At 45.1% G+C, this 19,381-nt stretch overlaps 1 protein-coding gene across 1 annotated transcript in view; it reads right to left on the bottom strand.

Annotated features, from left to right (window-relative positions):
* Positions 1–19,381, bottom strand: part of LOC144491833 (unconventional myosin-VIIa-like) — a 162,924-nt gene that overhangs the window by 109,414 nt on the left and 34,129 nt on the right. The window contains exons 13-18 of the mRNA XM_078210126.1: positions 18,758–18,893; positions 16,351–16,511; positions 14,368–14,505; positions 13,188–13,346; positions 4,637–4,729; positions 2,092–2,186 (exon numbers count right to left, since the gene is read on the bottom strand). Of these exons, the coding sequence (XP_078066252.1) occupies positions 2,092–2,186; positions 4,637–4,729; positions 13,188–13,346; positions 14,368–14,505; positions 16,351–16,511; positions 18,758–18,893 (782 nt within the window). The remainder of the gene's footprint in view (positions 1–2,091; positions 2,187–4,636; positions 4,730–13,187; positions 13,347–14,367; positions 14,506–16,350; positions 16,512–18,757; positions 18,894–19,381) is intronic.

Raw genomic sequence — 19,381 nt, 5'->3', positions numbered from 1 at the left:
TTCTAACTGTGGCCTAACCAGCATTTTATACAGTTCCATCATTATATTCCTGCTTTTGTATTCGCCCAATAAAGGAAAGCATTCCATAGGCTTTGTTGACCATTTTGTCCACCTGCCACTTTCAGGGACCTGTGGACATTCACTCCAAGATCTCTCACTTCCTCAACCCCTCTCAAAATTCTCCCAGTTATTGAGTATTCCCTTGCTTTGTTCGCCTCATACTTTTCCAGATTGAATTCGATTTGCCACTTCTCTGTTCACTCAACCAAACTATCAATATCATTCTGGAGTCAACAGCTGTCCTCGTCACTCTCAACTACACGGCCAATTTTTCTGTCATCTACAAATTTCCCAGTCATGCCTCCCAGATTTAATCTAAATCATTAATATATACAACAAACAATAAGGCTCCCCACACTAAGCCCCATGGAACAGCGCTGGAAACTGTTTTCCATTCGCAAATACATCCATTGACCATTACCCTTTGTTTCTTGTCATTGAGCCAATTTTGGATCCAATTCGCCACCTTCCCCTGGATCCCATGAGATCTCACTTTTTTTGACCAGAATGCCATGTGGGACCTTGTAAAATGCCTTATTGAAATGCATGTAGACAATATCCACTGCACTACCCTTATCAATCCTCCTTGTTACTTCCTCAAAAATTTCTATTAAGTTAGTAAGATGTGATCTTCCCCTGGCAAAACCATGTTGCCTATCGCTGATCAACTCATGTTTCTAAGTGACAGTTTATTTTGTCTCTCGGAATTGTTTCCAATAATTTGTCCACCACCAAAGTCAGACTGACAAGTCTGTAGTTTTCTGACCTATCCCTCGCACCCTTTCCACGTCCCATATTGTAAAGTGTCACCTGGTGAGTGAACCATCTGCTCCCAGTGCTATTACCCAGGTTTGACCTGGTTTTTGAGTGTGAACTAATTCCAATCTGGCCTCTCCTCCTGATATCTGGGTTTGCATAATTCTGCTTTTTATACATCACTGAACATTTGTATTCCCAGAGGAAGTCCGGGGTGGATTTAGTGTACAAACACTTTGTGTTAAATGATATGCTGCCCTATACTGGTTCTCCTGTTGGGTTGCTCGCTAATGCTCTCATAGAATTATAAAATATCTAGGATGCAGAAGGAGGCCATTCAGCCTATCAGTGTTAACAAAGAGCCACCCAGCCTAATCCCTCCTCCCTGCATTAGGTCCATAGCCCTGCAGATCATTGCTCCTCAAGTGGGCATCCAAGTACTTTTTAAATATGGTAAGAGTTTCTGCCTCTTCCACCATTTCAGGCAGTGAGTTCCAGATCCCTACCACCTCTGCATGAAAAAGTGTCTCTTTATCTCCCCTTTAATCTTTCTACCAATTACTTTAAAGCTCTTCCCTCTGGTTTTTGACCTCTCTGATGCCCCTATTTATTTTATCCAATATTGTATATTTTATCTTGGATCTATGCAGAAATTACACTACTTTTTGTGTGTGTTACAGGTTTCATTCACAATGTTTTAAAATATCTGCTCCATGCTTTAGCTCTGGTTTCCAGTTCTTTCTACAGTTTGTTGACTTTTTTTCTGAGTCCGTATCCAGGCTTAACCAATCAAGCACTATGGGCATCAATAGTAAACAGACTCATATAATCAAACAGAGAACAACTGGACACTACATCGCGCTCCCTTGTAATTCTATACATGTCCATTATGTCACCCCTCAATCTCCTCTGTTCCATGGCATACAATTCCAGCCTATCCAATCTTCCTTCATAGTTAAAATACTCCAGTTCCAGTAATATCCTCATAGATCTCCTCTGCACTCTCTCCAGAGCTATCACATCTTTTCTGTAATGTGGTGACCAGGACTGCAAGTTGTGGTCTAACTAGTGTTTTACACAGTTCCAGCATCACTCCCCATTCTTATATTCTATGCCTTGGTTAATAAAGAATCAACTGGTTACACGGGGACAAAACGGGTGCTCACGTCCTGTGCAGAATGTATTGAATGGGAGCAAAAGAAACCCCGCAGTGGAGTGGCAATTAAGCTCCAAGTGTTTTGAATGCTGAAGTGCTGTGCAGTTGTTGGAACCCACCTGTCTTTGAAACCACGCACCACTTTCTGAATCATTAAGGCCTTTGCTGTCAAGATTCTATCTCGCTCGAGCTCCAGGGTCAAATGGTCATTCTCCTGGAAAGGAAGCAAAACATTTTAGTACTGCACACACACAGAGCTTGTCACCGCAGGGATATTGCTATAGATTTGTATGAGGTCAAGGATTCTGTGAAGTATGTTGTGTTCTATCTGACTGGGAGGAAAAGAGCTCTCCTTGTGCCTCAGAGTCACGGCCTCCTTTCACTAAGCTAGCTGAAGTCAGGGGATGGGGATGGGAAAGTTTTATTCTGAACATTTTACAGAGGCTCAAGTAAGTTTAGAAAATATTCATGCCAAATATGGTCAGATTTTTCGATACTCTCAGCATTTTATATGGGGAAACTGTGGTGCAGTGGTAATGTCACTGGACTAGTGATCCAGAGGCCCAGGCTAATTTTCTGGGGCAGAGGTGTAATGCCCGCCCCTTTACCTCCTCCATCCTCACCATTCAAGGCCTCAACATTCCTTTCAGATGAAGCAATGGGGAGACTAAACACAGACTGGGTGACCACTTTTCAGAACACCTCCACACAGTCTGCAAGCATAATCCTGACCTTCCAGTCGCTTGCCATTTCAACTCACCAGCTCGCTCTTAAATCCACATTTCTGTCCTCAGCCTGTTGCAGTGCACCAGTGAAGCCTAATGCAAACTGAAGGAACAGGGCCTCATCAACTGATGAGGCAATTTACAGCCTTCTGGACTCAGCACTGAGTTCAATGGCTTCAGACCATGAACTCTTTTGACCATTTTGATCTCCCCAAATGTCAGTCTATATCGTGTTCTCGTGTTTTGCTTTCAGACAGCACTGACCCCTTTTCTTCTAATAACACATTCTGCTATTTTGTTTTCAGACAGTGCTACCCTTCATTCTGCTATTAACACTGGCTTTAGTCTTTAATACTATCATTACACTCCCTTTGTCATGTGTTCCATGACATCTTTGTCATTTAATCTCTCCTGACTTCCAAACTATCCTTGACCTTATATTTTGCTCTCCCTAGGCAGCCAAATACAGAGGGACTGCTGCACCGTCAGAGATGCCATCTTTCAGAAGAGGCATTAAGCAAGGCCTGTCTGCCTCTTGGGTGGATGCAAAAGATCCTGTGGTGCTAGTTTGGAGAGGAGCAGGGGAGGTATCCCTGGTGTACTGGCCACTATTTATCCCTTAACCATTCTCTGGTCATTATCACATTTCTGATTGTGGGAGCTGCTGTGCACAGTTTGGCTGCCACTTTTCCTACATTATAACTACATTTCAAAAGTACTTCACTGGTTCTAAAGGGTCCCGACATCATGAATGGTGCTATATCAACACAAAGCTCTCTTTCTTTTTCTGTGGCCCAGAAATATGGAAGACCCAACATTGGGACCCTCAGCCCTGCCCTCTCCTAGTCACTGAGCCTGTTTGTGTGGGTGAAAGTCTGCCCTCACCAGTGGCCCAATTTTCCAGGGTCCCAGATCCAAAGTACCTGTCCAGGGTCTAGCATAGCCAGCACCTTGCTGAGCTTGTGGTCTTTGACATTCTTGCTGATGAAGTTACAGCAGAGGTCGACTACTCCAGCCCCACTGTGACTCAGCAAGGGGTTACATTCAGTGTGTTTTAGTTACCTAATGTACTTTTAACCTTGCAGCTTAGAAGATTTCCATAGATCTGAATAGTCCCCAATTTCAAATGTTCAAAATAATGTGCTCAAGATAGAAAAACTCTCAGGGCATTGGGGGAACAATGTCTTCAACTCTTTCCCAGGTGCAACCCACCCCACACCCAAGAAAGAAAGAGGTAGGAGAGTGGAGAGAAGGGAAGAGAGGGGAAGAGGAGAATGCAGGGAGGAGAGGGGCAGGATAAATGAGGTGAGAGGCAGAGAGGAGAGGGGGAAGGGCAGAATAGGTGAGGGACAGGATAGGTGAGGAGACGGGGAATGGGGAGATGAAGGAGAGAGGTGGGAAGGTGGAGAAACAGGAGGGCAGGATGGGTGAGGGGAAGAGGAGGGGGAAGGGCAGGATATGGGAGGGGGTGGGGTGGTAAAGTGGAGGTGAGGAGGGAGGTGATGAAACAGGAGTAGATCTGCTGTGGGGTTATCACCTGCTTCCTTTTCATAACTCCAGCAGGAGATGGGCAGAGGCACGAGATGGCGGGACTGTTGGCAGCCCCAGGGCATTCCAAAACCTCCATCATCCCCCTATTCCATCAGGTGGCTAGTGCACTGGGAAGAGCCACAACTGACAAAACCTTGAAGTTCAAACCAAACTTTCCTGATTCAGATTTAATGCTTGGGAACTTGTATCTGATCCAGGAAGTGCTGGAGCACACCGAGTGGGGTCAGTCTGATTTCATTCTTTTGGGGTCCTAATGCAATGGTCTGTTATGGGGCTCCCCGCTATAGGTACCCTGTGGAATAGACTAACGTGACTGATGGGCCTGGTTTACAGCAAGTTTTGTTTGCAATATGCACTAATTGTTCAAAGCCATTCAGATATACACAACCTTTAGGAAGATCTTTGTTCTCCCTATCTTCCAGTCTCCATTCATTCCGATCACAGATTCGGCGATCTGCTTACAGCACAAGTGGACATTCTCCTGGAATCATAAAGAGGGAGAGTACACAGTGACTCAAAGGGTGGAATAGAGTGTGAGACAAACACTACCAAAAAGTGAGATACTACTGCTTGCCTTGACTAATATATTGGGAACAAGGTGCCGCAAAGTGCTCGAACATTATAGTGCAAGGCCTCGTTGGGAATCTGGTGTACTCTGGTAATATATTAATTATGGCTAGAAATTCCTGTGTGAGATAACTTAGCCTAGATCCCAAAACGAAGGCTAAAATGAGAGGGAACTGTGGCCAAACGGGCCGTCTAAAATGGCGATTTGTAAAGCACTCTGGGACAATTGGGCAAGAATTAAAATGACAGGCTGCAGCCTAAAAGACAGAGATAAACAGGCTGCAACCCAGACGGGTGAATACACAGGATATGGGTCATCTCCAGGACAAAAAGGACTTTCTGGTCAAACTGGGTTGTTTACCAGACATAAGGGCGCCGTAACCCCTTATTTGGGAGGGAGGTGTGAACCCTATGTGCCCCCAGCACCTGCACACATGGCCGTTGGGGACACACCCAGAGATTAGTGTGGCAGCACCCGATTGGACTTTATCGATCAGGGTGATCAAGTCATGATCGATTGATTGGCAATGGCCAAAAGGAGCGCGAAACCCAACGGGGTATAAAGGGTGCTGCACAACCAAGAATCTCTCTCTCTCTCTGACCCCATGAACGAGCTACAACACCGGTGACCATCGCCAGCGACGACCAGCACGAGGAGAGCCACCACACCCGAGAAGGAAGGAAGACCAGAGCCAGAGTGCCAGACCAGACCAAAGGACCAGACTACGCAGAGGACGACCGAGACCAGCGCACAGATAAAGGCCAATATCTGCTTGGGTACTTGCCAGTCACGCAAAGTCAAGTCAAGGTCTAGTATTGGACTTGAACTGTAGTATTTTCTGTAAGATAACTTATTGTTGGTTGGGTGGGTGATTATTGATTGTGTGTCTTAAATAAATATTGGTTGTACTAATAAGACGTCTACTCGCAGTTATTTGTCCACCGTATAAGGATTAAAACAGACTGTGCGGCAGGCACAACAGAACTCTGATGTAGACTCGAAGGGCCCTACAGCCCACTCCTACTCCAACCTTTAACATTAATAAAGTGGATTCAGTGATGAGCTGCAGTTGGTTTGTTAGAGGCAAATTAAAGGGCCCCCTCAGCCATACACTTTCCACAGCATGTAAAGAGATAGCATGCTTTCAGAGTCAGCATTCGACAGGAGAAGGAACAGGAACATGTAGAAGGTGAACTGAAACACAAAAAGAGGATGTGGGATGGTGGATTGCTGAAACAAAACACATCAAGTGACACAGACTAAACCACAAACTGGACTCCGTAGAACATCTCACAAGTAAGTGCCCCATGGCACGCGCTTCTGTGGTACCACAAATTGCATGAGAGGGAAACTGAACGTCACAAAATAGTTATGTAGGAAGACCGTCAGTCACTTTGATCCCATTCTGTAATAACACCAAATCCCATGTCTCCCCATTATAGAGTCCCCTTGACATTCAATGTCATTACCACTACTGAATCCTCCACTATCAACCTCCTGGGGGTTACCACTGAAACTGAACTGGACTAGCCACATAAATACTGGGGCTACAAGAGCAGGTTACAGGCTGGGTATTCTGGACAGAACCTCCTGACTCCCCAAAGCCTGTCCATCTACAAGGCACTTGTCAGGAGTGTGATGGAATACTCTCCACTTTCCTGGATGGTGCAGCTCCAACATTCCCTTCCTGACAGCGCCTATGTTTCAAGCAGATAGCTCACCACCACCTTCTCAAGGACAATAAGGAATGGGCACAGAATGTTGGTCTAGGCAGCAACGCCCATGTTCTGTGAATGAATAAAACATTCCCAGCTGTCTATAAAAAGAGTCACATTCTTCTTATTAACCTGTTGCAGCTGTCCATTGTCTGACACCTGTTAATCACCTGAACAAAGTCACTATTAGGTTGAGAATGTGATGAGTGGATACAATCTGACATTTTGATTAGTCGAGAAGCCTCGTGTCAAAGATCAATCCCAAGTGAGAGCGTGTTGTTAGTTCATTGACCAAACTGGTCAATGAAGGATGGAACTGGATACCAATTTTTTTCTTGATAATAGGTTTATTTACAGAATGCAGCATACCTGTTTCCTACCTCCATATCCAGTGGTCTCTCTTTGTATGTGTTCAAGTAATTAATTAAACAATGTTCAACAATATAATTAATATATGATTAATGTGCACCCTCCATGAATCTGGTGAGCAACCAGGTGCTTGCAGAGCACCCATTCTCATTTGGGACTCCATCATGGAGTCTTACTTGTGTCAGCAGTAGCCCAGATATACCCACTCAGGAGGAAGTGCCTATTGATTCAGTGGGTATATTCAGGGCAGGAGGATCTGGGAAGAATGAGGAGGAAGCAGGTTCTGCCTGTGGGAGTGTTGGCTATAGACCCCCAGTGTCAGAGCCTGGGGACCCACTTCCAGTGACCTAGTCCTCAAAAGATCCACAATTTGGAAGCATAGCTTACATGTACAGATCTCATGTGGAGACTTTGTCCTCTCACGTTGGAGATGGTGATTACGTTGGGATAGTCCACAACAATCTCCATTTTAATTCAGGAGATATGTTAGAGTGTGCACAATGCACCTTTGAGAACGTCCCCCAGCCAACGCCTCCTGGAGATGCCAGGAGCACTCTCGTGTTGGGCGGGGAGGGACCGAGGGGTAATTGTTTCTGCTGCTTCCATACACCCCATGCGTCACATCAAATAGAAAACCATAGCTCAGGGCCTCCCACATTTATTTGGACCTATTTGATCTCCTCCCACACAGATTGCTAGTCCAACAGAATCCACGTCGAGTACAAGTGAGATGTGTAAAAAATAGGGATCTTTAAGAAATGATATTCTTGTAGAATTTATAGAACCCTAATGGAACTAGTTGGCACAACATAAATTCTCTCTCTCTGCAAAAAAAAGAACAATTGTAAAGAGTTAGGGACCACGACAAGACAAAGGTCAATACAGCTCAGCCTTCAACAGCATTATTCCTTCAAAACCCATCTCCAAACTCCATGGCCTCAGGCTCTGCTCCTCCCTCTGCGACTGGATCCTCGACTACCTAACCCATAGATCGCAATCAGTAAGTAAGGCAACAACACTTCCTCCACAATCATCCTCAACACCGGTGCCCTACAAGGCTGTGTCCTTAGCCCCTTACTATACTCCTCATACACCTATGACTGTGCGGCCAAATTCCCCTCCAACTCGATTTTCAAGTTTGCTGATGACACCACCGTAGTGAGTCGGATCTCAAACAATGATGAGACGGAGTACAAGAAAGAGATAGAGAATCTGGTGAACTCGTACAACGACAATAATCTCTCCCTCAATGTCAGCAAAACGAAGGAGATAGTCATTGACTTCAGGAAGCGTAATGGAGGACATGCCCCTGTAATTGATTTAATTTAAACACCTTCCAAGCATTCCAGTTTCATGAGCCAAACAAGGACAGTAATTCAATTATTTATTTAACACTTCTAGTACCAACTCAAACATAAACAGTTGCAACTCATTAACTCTTTACTGAACTTTAACTCTAGCTGAACATCAACTTTAACTATTTAACTGAAAATAGATACTATCGGGTTTAGGATAACCTTGGCCAAAATATATCCTTGATGTAGAATCTATCTTCTTATTCTCTGAAGCATCGTTCAGGGTACAAGCTCCTTCTTGCAATGGTTGGTCTCTTCAAGTTATCGCTGCTAAACAAAGGACTCACATGTCTTTTATCCACAGTTCTCCACTTGCTTCCAGAAGATTCTCTGACATCCAGCCAATTGTGTTACCAGAAACTGATCACATGGCTCGAACATCCAGTGAAATTACTTTTGAACGACCCCATGATACTTAGTTCATTTTACATGTCCCATACATAGCAGCCATAAAAATCGAAGCCACGCTGTCTCGGTTAATGTAAACAACTTCCCTTATCTGGCCAACACAGGAAGCTTCAGATCACAGCTCTCAGACCAGAGCCTCTTTATGACCTGCATCTGGTTTTAATCTATGAGTTGACCAAAAATCCCAGCATGCTTAGCTCTCAGCCAGAATAGCCATTTTAAAGCCACTATTGTTGTTAAACCATTGTTGTAGCTGTTCTTTCTCCGTCTACACCCATATTCACATCAATGGGGACGAAGAGGAAATGGTCGAGAGCTTCAAGTTTCTAGGTGTCCAGATCACCAACAACCTGTCCTGGTCCCTCTACGCTATAGTTAAGAAAGCTCACCAATGCCTCTACTTTCTCAGGAGGCTAAGGAAATTTGGCTTGTCCACTACAACTCTCACCAACTATTACAGATACACCATAGGAAGCATTTTTTCTGGTTGTATCACAGCCTGATATGGCTCCTGCTCTGTCCAAGACCGCAAGAAACTACGAAGGGTCATGAACGAAGCCCGATCCATCACGCAAGCCAGCCTTCCATCTAGTCTGGTAAACCTTCATTACACTCTCTCTGTAGCAAGAACATCCTTCCTCACATAAGGAGACCAAAACTGTACACAATATTCCAGGTGTGATGTCACCAAGCTTCTGTATAATTGAAGCAAAACATCCCGGTTCCTGTACTCAAATCCTCTCGCTTTGAAGGCCAACAAAAGTTACAGCCATTAAATCTTTTTAAGGACATTAAATCTTTTATCATGGACTCTAGAATTTTTCCCACTACTAGCATCAGGCTGATTGGTTTATAATTCCCTGTTTTCTCTCAACCTCCCTTTTTAGAACATAGAACATAGAACAGTACAGCACAGAACAGGCCCTTCGGCCCACGATGTTGTGCCGAGCTTTATCTGAAACCAAGATCAAGCTATCCCACTCCCTATCATCCTGGTGTACTCCATGTGCCTATCCAATAATCGCTTAAATGTTCCTAAAGTGTCTGACTCCACTATCACTGCAGGCAGTCCATTCCACACCCCAACCACTCTCTGCGTAAAGAACCTACCTCTGATATCCTTCCTATATCTCCCACCATAAACCCTCTAGTTATGCCCCCTTGTAATAGCTCCATCCACCCGAGGAAATAGTGGGGTTACATTAACTACCCTCTAATCCTTAGGAACAGCTCCAGAGTCTGTAGAATATTGGAAGATGACCACCAGTGCATCCACTACTTCTCGGGCCACTTCCTTAAGTACACTGGGAATTAAAGGACTTTAGTGAACCAGATATTTGGCTGTGCACCAAATTCTCCGTTCTCGCTGGCAGGGGCAGTGGGGCATGCAAGACCGGACAATTCCGGCCAATTAATCTGGACTAAAGCTAGTCTCAGTAATGGTGAGCATGAAACTACCATTGATTGCTGTAAAAACCGATCTGGTTCACTAATACCCCTTTAATGGAAGGAAATGTGCCATCCATACCAATCTGGCCTAGATGTGACTCCGGACTGGCAGTAATGTCCTCTGAAATGGCGGACGGGATCCAGAATGGAAGCCCTATTCTGTATGAATTTCCCATAGTATGTTACCAGTCCTAAAAACGACCGTAACTCCTGGATGGTTGTGGGAGCCGGGGTGTCTTTTATTGCTCGCACCCGATCCTCCCGAGGATGTAGGCCCGACTTATCTGCTTTGTACCCGAGGTAGGTTACTTGTGGTGCTAAAGAGATGCATTTCTCCCTTTTCAAACGCATTCCCATTGCTGCAAATCTCCTGAGAACTTCCTCCAGGTTCTGCAGATGTTCTGCCCTTATTTTACCCGTAATGAGGACACCGTCTAGGTAAATAGCAACCTGTGGTAACCCCTGTAGGATGCTCTGCATGATCCTTTGGAATATGGCACAAGCTGATGAAACCCCGAAGGGCAATCTTTTATACTGGAAGAGTCCTTTCAGTGTATTTATTGTGGTGAATTTTTGCGAATCCTCATCCAGCCGTAGTTGCAGGAATGCGTGGCTCATGTCCAGTTTTGTGAATAGGAGTCCTCCTGGGAATTGGGTATTTGTCTAGCTGAGTGTAACTATTTATCGTCTGTTTGAAATCTCCGCAAAGGCGCATCGAGCCATCCGGCTTTAAGATAGGAACCACGGGTGCCGCCCATTCCGTGAACTGGACCGGTTTTATTATTCCTTCCTGCTGTAATCTTTTGATTTCCGCATCAACCTTTTCCCTTAACGCAAAAGGTACCAGTCGGATTTTGCAAAACTTTGGGACAGCCTCCCGGTCGATGTGCAATTTTGCCTTGACTCCTTTGATTGTCCCTAGGCCTTCCCGAAAAATCTCCGGATATTTGCTCAGGGCCTCATTCAGGCGACCATTTTCCAGCTGGAAGATATTTGTCCAATCTAGCTGGATCTCTTTTAGCCAATTTCGCTCTAATAGGCTCGGTCCCGAACCTTCCACTACCATTAATGGGAGCCTAACTAATTGTTTCCCGTAAGCAACTAGCGCACGGTTGTACCCATCACTTGCAGTGATTCCCCCGTATAGGCTCTCAGCCTTGCCGAAGGTTTGGTCAGGGCTAAGGGTTGGAGTCCAGTGCATATCTTATAGAATCATAGAAACCCTACAGTACAGAAAGAGGCCATCTGGCCCATCGAGTCTGCACCGACCACAATCCCACCCAGGCCCTACCCCCATATCCCTACACATTTACCCGCTAATCCCTCTAACCTACACATCCCAGGACACTAAGGGGCAATTTTTAACATGGCCAATCAACCTAGCCCGCACATCTTTGGACTGTGGGAGGAAACCGGAGCACCCGGAGGAAACCCACACAGACACGAGGAGAATGCGCAAACTCCACACAAACAGTGACCCAAGCCGGGAATCAAACCCAGGTCCCTGGAGCTGTGAAGCAGCAGTGCTAACCACTGTGCTACTGTGCCGCCCCCACAGTTAAACTCTGTCTCCCCTTTGACCAATACGGCTGCGCATGTGTCAACCTCCATTAAAATTGGACGTCCATTCAGTCTCACTGATAATTTGATGGGTTCTGATTTTGTCATCGTTACGCTCAGTAGCTGTTCCTCGTCAGAGGTAGAGGGAGCTTCCAGGTTGTGCATTCTCCTGTCCCTCGGCCTACGTGTTCTTTTCGGCCATGTTGGTTTAGGAGACTTGCTTTTCCTCTATGCATTCTGACACTAGCAACCATCGCAATGTCGTATTGGGCTGGGCTCTACAGGAACTGCTTAACCTGACCTTGTCTATCTGGGCGCGGTTCTATAGACGGACTTGGGCTCCCTCATATGCAAATCCTTCCAGCGTGCTGCTTTGTAATGGCCTGCCCATAGTGGTAGTCCCCTAACCCAGTCTCCCTGGTGTTGGCCTCTACCTCGATCGGGATACCTTGGAACTCATGCGCTCTGCTTGCTGCTTTTTCTAGCGACAAGGCCAGCTGTAATGCCTGTTTAAAGTCCAGCTGGGCCTCCACCAACAGGTGTTTCTGTATAGTCATATTGTTAATTCAGCAACCAACCGGTCTCAGAGCATCTCATTTAGTGTCCCCCGATTTTGTAAATCTCTGCCTTAGCCTGGTTAGGAAACTGGTGATTGACTCCCCCGCTTCTCGCAATGTGGAGTAAAAACGGTCCCTCCGCAGGATCAGGGGTGGCTTAGGGTCATAATATTCTTGAACTAAGTTTGACAGCTCTTAGAAGGACTTTGTGTCCGGTGCCTCCAGGAAAGTTAAACTGCGCATAATCGCAAAAGCTGCTGGTCCATACGTAGTCAGCGGGATAACCCTTTGCTTCTCATCTGAGATTATGTCATTGCCCTGAAGAAATACTTCATCCTTTCCACAGCCCAGTCCTCCACTGCAGGGTCAAAAGAGTCCAATTTCCCAAACAATGGCATGTTTTCTCAACAATGGCTGACCTTCAATATGTGCGGTGATTCAGCAAGTTCCTTCAGGTCACTCCTTTTTCCTCATCGCCACTGTAATAACTCCATGGAGGCGAAAGTCCCGTCACCAAGTTACTTTATTTACACCATACATCTGTACCAGTTCTCCAGTTGCTCCCTGCTGAATGCAGACTGGGAAACTGACACACCTGCTTTCAATAGGAAGCATGAGGCCCCCGACCCCCTGATTTAACCATCAATTAAAACTCATCAAGCAGTTCATACTCTAGCAAGCCAATCTCATTAGCTTGGCTGAAGTCATCACGGTTCCACTTTTCTCTTGACTATCTTTGCTCTTTCCTGCTTATCTGATCCTTTATAGCATCCTTTCCATGTCTTCAGTCTCCTTTCCGTAATGAGGTGCAATCTATTCCAAGCATAATAAGCCCCATGTGAATTTTACACTCTCCAGTCTAACCTTTCAGGATTATCTTCACAGCAGCTTCGACTTAGCAAGTGAGCGGATGGTGAACAACATGGGTTTGGAATTCCACGCCCATTCCACAACTTACCTCTTCCACTTTCCAAAGAGCTGATCTCAATACAATCTTGTACTGTTGCACAAAATCTAGGAAGGTGAAGCGGATGGGATAGCCTGACTTGCGGATGCGGATGGTCTCCCTCATTCCGGAATATCGCAATTGCTTAATGCACAATTCCCGATCGAAGAGCTGAGTGGATCAGAACAGATCATTAGCTCGAGCGGTGGCATGTTGCATTAAGTCAGAGTAATTTATTATCACAAAAGGAATTATTGTTAACATGAATTACATTTTATGAATTATAAAAACTACAGTTCTACCTAATGGGGGAAGGTGGTAACATAGTGGTAATGCATTAGGCTACTAATCCAGAGATCTAGGTTATGAGGATGTGGGTTCAAGTCCCACCATAGTGACTGCTAAAATTTTAAATTCAATTAATAATCCTGGAATTGAAAACTAGTCTCAATAATGGTGACCAAGAAACTATTATCGATTGTCGTAAAAATCAATTTAGTTCACATGTCTTTTAAGGAAGGAAATCTGCCCTCTTTACCTGGTCTGGCCTACATGTGACTCCAGATCTACAGTAGTGTGGTTGAGTCTTGCTACCCTCTGACCCAGCAAGCAAGGGCAATTGGGGAAGGATAACAAATGCTGTCCTTGCCAGTGATACCCACATCCCATGAAAGAATAAAGAAAACCAATTACAACGATAAGTATGAGGCAGACCAACTGTTACACCAAGAGTTGAAAATTGAGAGGACAAACTTTCCGTAAACACCCTGTCCCACCACCAACCCAGAGCCCTATCCAATCCTTTGATTCCCATCACACTCACTATCTATACACAGAGACTCAACTCACCAAGGCTCGGTCAACAGCACCTTCCAAACACACAACTTTCACTATCTAGGACAAAGGCAGCAGATACATGGGAACATCATCAACTTCAAGTTCCCCTCCAAGTCACTCATCATCTTGACTTGGAAATATATTGCCGTTTGTTTTACTGTCACTGGGTCAAAATCCTGGACCTCCCTCCCTAACAGCACGGTGGGTGTACCTATACCACATGAACTACAGCGGCTCAAGACACCATCTCCTCAAGAGCAATTAGGAATGAGCAATAAATGCTGGCTTAGATAGCAACACCCACATCCCGTGAAAGAATAAACAAACTCAGCTTGTGAATGCAGATATCTCTTACCAGGGGTTTTTTGAACTCATTGGGTTTGATACAGCGAATGAAAAAGGGTTGGCAAGACTTCAGGGTTTTCATGAGGTTATCCAATGACTGCTTGAACTGCCGACTGAGTGTGGGAAACTGTCTATGGCTGTCAGTTGCCTGTAGAAAAAACCATTATATAATTAAAACTCACTGAACTGAACCTTAACGCAGTGCAATAGAATTTCTGTTTCCATTGTCCATCTCATTTTACCACAGATAAATTATCTGACTTGCTGGTAAAATGGCATCCAGTCTTTAACCATAATATACAGCCTTCTACATTGCCAATAATCCCCAGGTTGGCTCACATTTTCCTTTGTACATTTTGGGGACTGGTATTACGTTGCACTGGTGGTGGGAATCCAAATTACTGACTGGCAACATACACTTTTGCATACATGTTGTGATCTGGAGCTATGGATAGTGATGATCGAGGCTCCAACATTCTTTCCATCACATGGGTGACCAGGAAGCTATCCCATTCTTGCTGCCAGCCTGACGTGTTGGGAGAATTTATCATTTGATACTTAACCTATTTGGTCAGACTACGAACACACCTTCCTTGGCCATCAAGTCCTGGGATGGGACTCGAACCCAGAGCTTCGGATTAGAGCTACCCTGTGTCACAAAATCTCTGTTGTCTGACATGGTTCCTTTCCCTTTGAAAAGGCAACTTCTGAAAGAGTTTGGAATATATGGGCCAAAATCTTCTGTCCTCGCTTGTGGCTGGGATTTTCAGGTGCCGCTGGAAGTGAATGCTGCATTTAGATGTGGACTGCTTCAGTATCTGAGGAGTCACCAATGGTGCTGAAGATTGTGCAATCATCAGCGAACATCCCCAATTCTGACCTTATGAAGGAAGGAAGGTCGTTGATGAAGCAGCTGAAGATGATTGGGCCTAGGACACTACCCTGAGGAACTCCAGCAGTGATAACTTAGGGCTACGATTGTTAACCTCCAACAATCAGGACCATTTTCCTTTGTGCCAGGTATGACACCAATCGGTGGAGAGTTTTCCCCCGATTCCCAATTACTTCAGTTTTGCTGGGACTCCTTGATGCCACACTGGGTCAAATGTTGCCTGAATGTCAAAAACATTGCTTTCACCATGACAATGGAATTCAACTTTTTTGTCTATGCTTGGACTACAATGACTAATGAGGTCAGGAGCCAAGTGGTCCTGCTGGTTAAGTGCACAATACTTGAATAATTTTCCACATCGCTGGGTAGATGCCAGTGTTGTAGCTGGAACAGCTTGGCTGGGGGGCGCAGCGAGTTCTGGAGCACAAGCCTTCCGCACTATTGCTGGAATATTGTCAGGGCCTTTGCAGTATTCAATGCCTTCAGTTGCTTCTTGATATCACATGGAGTAAATCAAATTGGCTGAAAATTGACATCTGTAAGGCTGGCCGAGGCCGATCATCCACTCAGCACTTCTGGCTGTAGCCAGTTACAAATGCAACAGCCTTCTCCCTTGCACTGCCTCATCATTGAGGATGGGGATATTTGTGAGCCTCCTCCTCCTCTGGTGAGTTGTTTAGTTGTCCACCACTGGATGTGGCAGGACTGCAGAGTTCAGATCTGTAGTGGCAGTTTACTGGGAACAGTACAGACTATCCTCAGCTCGTATGGTGGGAGTGAAAGTAGTCCTGACATCATTCTAGAAACTGACCTATTGTATTTTAGGAGTGAACAGTGTTGTATATTTTTAAAGGTTGCAAATTGTTTTGAGAGCTGATCACATGATTTGACGGCGATGTTATTGGGGTGTTGCAGAGGTTGCTGTTTTCCTTTCAGTTTATTCCCGGGGATTGACTCCTGCAACAAATCTGTTGTTAGTTGAAGTCTACGTGTGCAAATCACACCTTTTCTTTTTGTTAAAACCCACAACACTCAACATAATTAGAACATTACAAACAAGGATTAGTTGAGGTGAACATAATTAAAACACAGTTTAGTCACCTTGATGGAACCTTCAGGAAGAATTTGCCTATGGTTCTTTGGCTTTCCTGATGCTGATGCAAAGCTGGCTTGGAAGATTTGTTTGAGGAATTTGTTCTTGGAAGATTGCACGACCTGGATGATGCCGGAACTCAGCTGGTCTCTGTTTTTCTCCAGGAAACCTGTGAATTCAATTAGAAAGAGACATTGGATTTTCTCAGCGGCTGGATTCACATGCCCGGCACACACTGATAACAGCAAGGTTCCTCCCATGGTGAGAGGGGCTGAACGTGAGCACATTCGAGTACGGTTATAGAGTAGACATTCAATATGAAGGGAATTTAAGCAATGTGCGAAAGGGACTGATAAACCTCCATTTAAGTTTAAAGTTTACTTATTAGTGTCACAAGTAGGCTTACATTAACGCTGTAATTAAGTTACTGTGAAAATCCCCTAGTTGCCACACTCCCGAGCCTGTTCTGGTACACTGAGGGAGAATTTAGCATGGCCAATGCACCTAACCAACAGGTCTTTTCGACTGTGGGAGGAAACCCACAGCAGATACGGGGAGAACGTGCACAGATAGTGACCCAAGCTGAAAATTGAATCCAGGTCCCTGATGCTGTGAGGCGGCAGTGCTGACCACTGTGCCACCATGCTACTTCAACCACTTAAACCACTTCAACATGTTCAGCGAAATGTTGCGGAAGCTTCAGGGTGAGGTTGCATTCATTTTATTTTCCACACAACAGCAGGGAATGACCATAACACTTCCCTGGTTCATTTCACCTTCCTCCATAACTTTTTCTGCAATAGTAACTTCAGGTAGATCTTTTCTTCCCTGGAGTAGATAGATCGTAGGCCATTGTTCCTTCCAGTTATCACAGGTAAAGCCTAGATTCAACCACATTACCTCTGAACCAGCTGCAACCCAGGTAGATTCTTCCAGTACCTGGTGCTCAGTCGGTCCAGGCTTCCAGTAGCTGATGCTCAGGTATAGGCTCAGGTTTCTAGTACTCGGGGCTCAGGTAGTCACAGACTTCCAGTATCTGGAGTTCAAATGTAGGCTCAAGCTTTCAGTACCTGGGGCTTAGGTATAGACCCTGGATTCCAGTGCCTGAGATTCAGGTGCAAACCCTGGATTCCAGTACCTTGGGCTTAGATAGGTCCGGGTCTCCAGTACCTACCTGCATGGGGCTCAAGTGTAGGCCTAGGCTTCCAGTATCTGGGGCTGAGGTGTTGACCCGGGTTTCCAGTACCTGGCGGTCAGGTGTAGGCCCAGGCTTTCAGTACCTGGTGCTCTGTGGGCTCAGGCTCCAAGTAGTTTGTGCTCTGTAGGTAAGAGCAGGCTTCCAGTAGCTGGAGATCAGGTAGGCCTGCAGGTTTCCAATATGTGAAACAAAGGTATTTCTTGGTTTTCCTTGTAGGCAAGCCTTCATGTTTAAAGTTCAGGTCAAGTCATCCATCCTCTTTAGTGTGTGTCTTTTGGGTCAGTTATCTCATCATTCCTCCCATGCTGCATGAAACTTGTATAAGCCAATCTTTACCTCACCCCCACCACCACCCACTTCTCTATTTTCTTCACAGTAGTTGGAGCTCTTGAATTTCTACATAACGTCTACAGTGCAGACATTCTGATGCTTGTGGCTATGTTCATTTGTACCAAAAGATATGTCAATGTGGTTTAGATCCCAAAGGAAGGAGCCATATTTGAAGCAAGCCTTATCAGCACTGACTAGAATCAGGAACAGGAGAAACATTTGCTTTCAGGATATAGTTAATGCTGATAATTGTCCATTGTCCATTCCTTGCTGCTTGGAGAACGTGATGATGGGCCTTTCCCTCCAGCGGCTGCTCAAACACCTCAGAGGTCACTGAGTTGACCATCTGGTGTGGGATTGGAGTCATATGTCAGCCAGGCTGGCAGGTTCCCAGCCCTGAAGGACAGCAATGAGCCAGTTAGGGGTTTGTACAAAAATATGTACCTGTTAATGGTGCTACCCCACAAACTCATTACATTTGTTTTACAACTTGGAATTTGAACACATGAGCCCCGGATTGATTAGCTCCTACTTTTCTGTCTCAGGAGGGCTTTGAAAGAAATATTCTCAGGATGTGAGCATTGTTGGCAAGATTAGCATCCATAGTTACCCTGAGAAGGGATCATCTGGTGGCTTGCTGAGCCATTCAGAGGGCACATTAGAGTGAAACACATTGAGGTGGCAGTGAAGTTATGCACAGATCAGTCTAAGTAAGGACAGCAGCTTTCCTTCCATGAAGGACATTAGTGAACCAGCCAGTGTCTTATTTTCCAATCTTTTACCTCTTGCTGTTGGAAAAGAGTCACATCATCCACAATTCTCCCAGCTCTGTATTCACTTAGGGCAGCTAGTAGCTACCAGACAATGAAAATAGATTTGAAAAGTACCTTCAGACTCGTAGTAAACCACTCCAGCAAAGTGAATGATGCCAAACACGGTGCTATGAGAGCTGACAGGAGGGACGTAGATCATACTCTTGCCATGATGATTATTCAGCTTGTTTATCAATGTGGTGTCAGTACCCTGTGGAAAAGAAAAGATTTGGATTCATGTAGCTACTTACAAGACCTCAAGATTTTTCAAAGTCCTTTACAGTCAATAGAGTACTTTTCCAAAGTGCAGTTGCTGTTGTAGGAAATACAGCTGCACAGCAAGATTCCACAAGCAGCAATGTGATAATGACCTGATCATCAGTTACTTAATGATGTTGAATATCAATCAGGACACTGAACAGAATTTCCGGCACTTACAGAATCAACGAATCATAGAACAGTACAGCATGAAGCCATTCAGCCCATCAAGTGTTGTGTCTTTGTGTTAGTTCTTTCAAAGAGAAATTCAGTTAGTCCCACTCCCCCCTCTTTCCTTCTATCACCAACTTATTTCTCCTTTAATTACTTATCCAATTACCTTTTGAAGACTGTCTTTAAATCTACATCCCTATCAGAAGGGAAGGGGGGAGAGGAGTAGAGCATTAGTCATTGGGGACTCCATAGTTAGGGGGACAGATA

Source organism: Mustelus asterias, chromosome 3, assembly GCF_964213995.1.
Source record: "Mustelus asterias chromosome 3, sMusAst1.hap1.1, whole genome shotgun sequence".
In the NCBI taxonomy this organism is placed as follows: domain Eukaryota; kingdom Metazoa; phylum Chordata; class Chondrichthyes; order Carcharhiniformes; family Triakidae; genus Mustelus; species Mustelus asterias.
The sequence above is the reverse complement of the archived record's forward strand: the minus strand, read 5'-3'. Positions and strand labels throughout refer to the sequence as shown.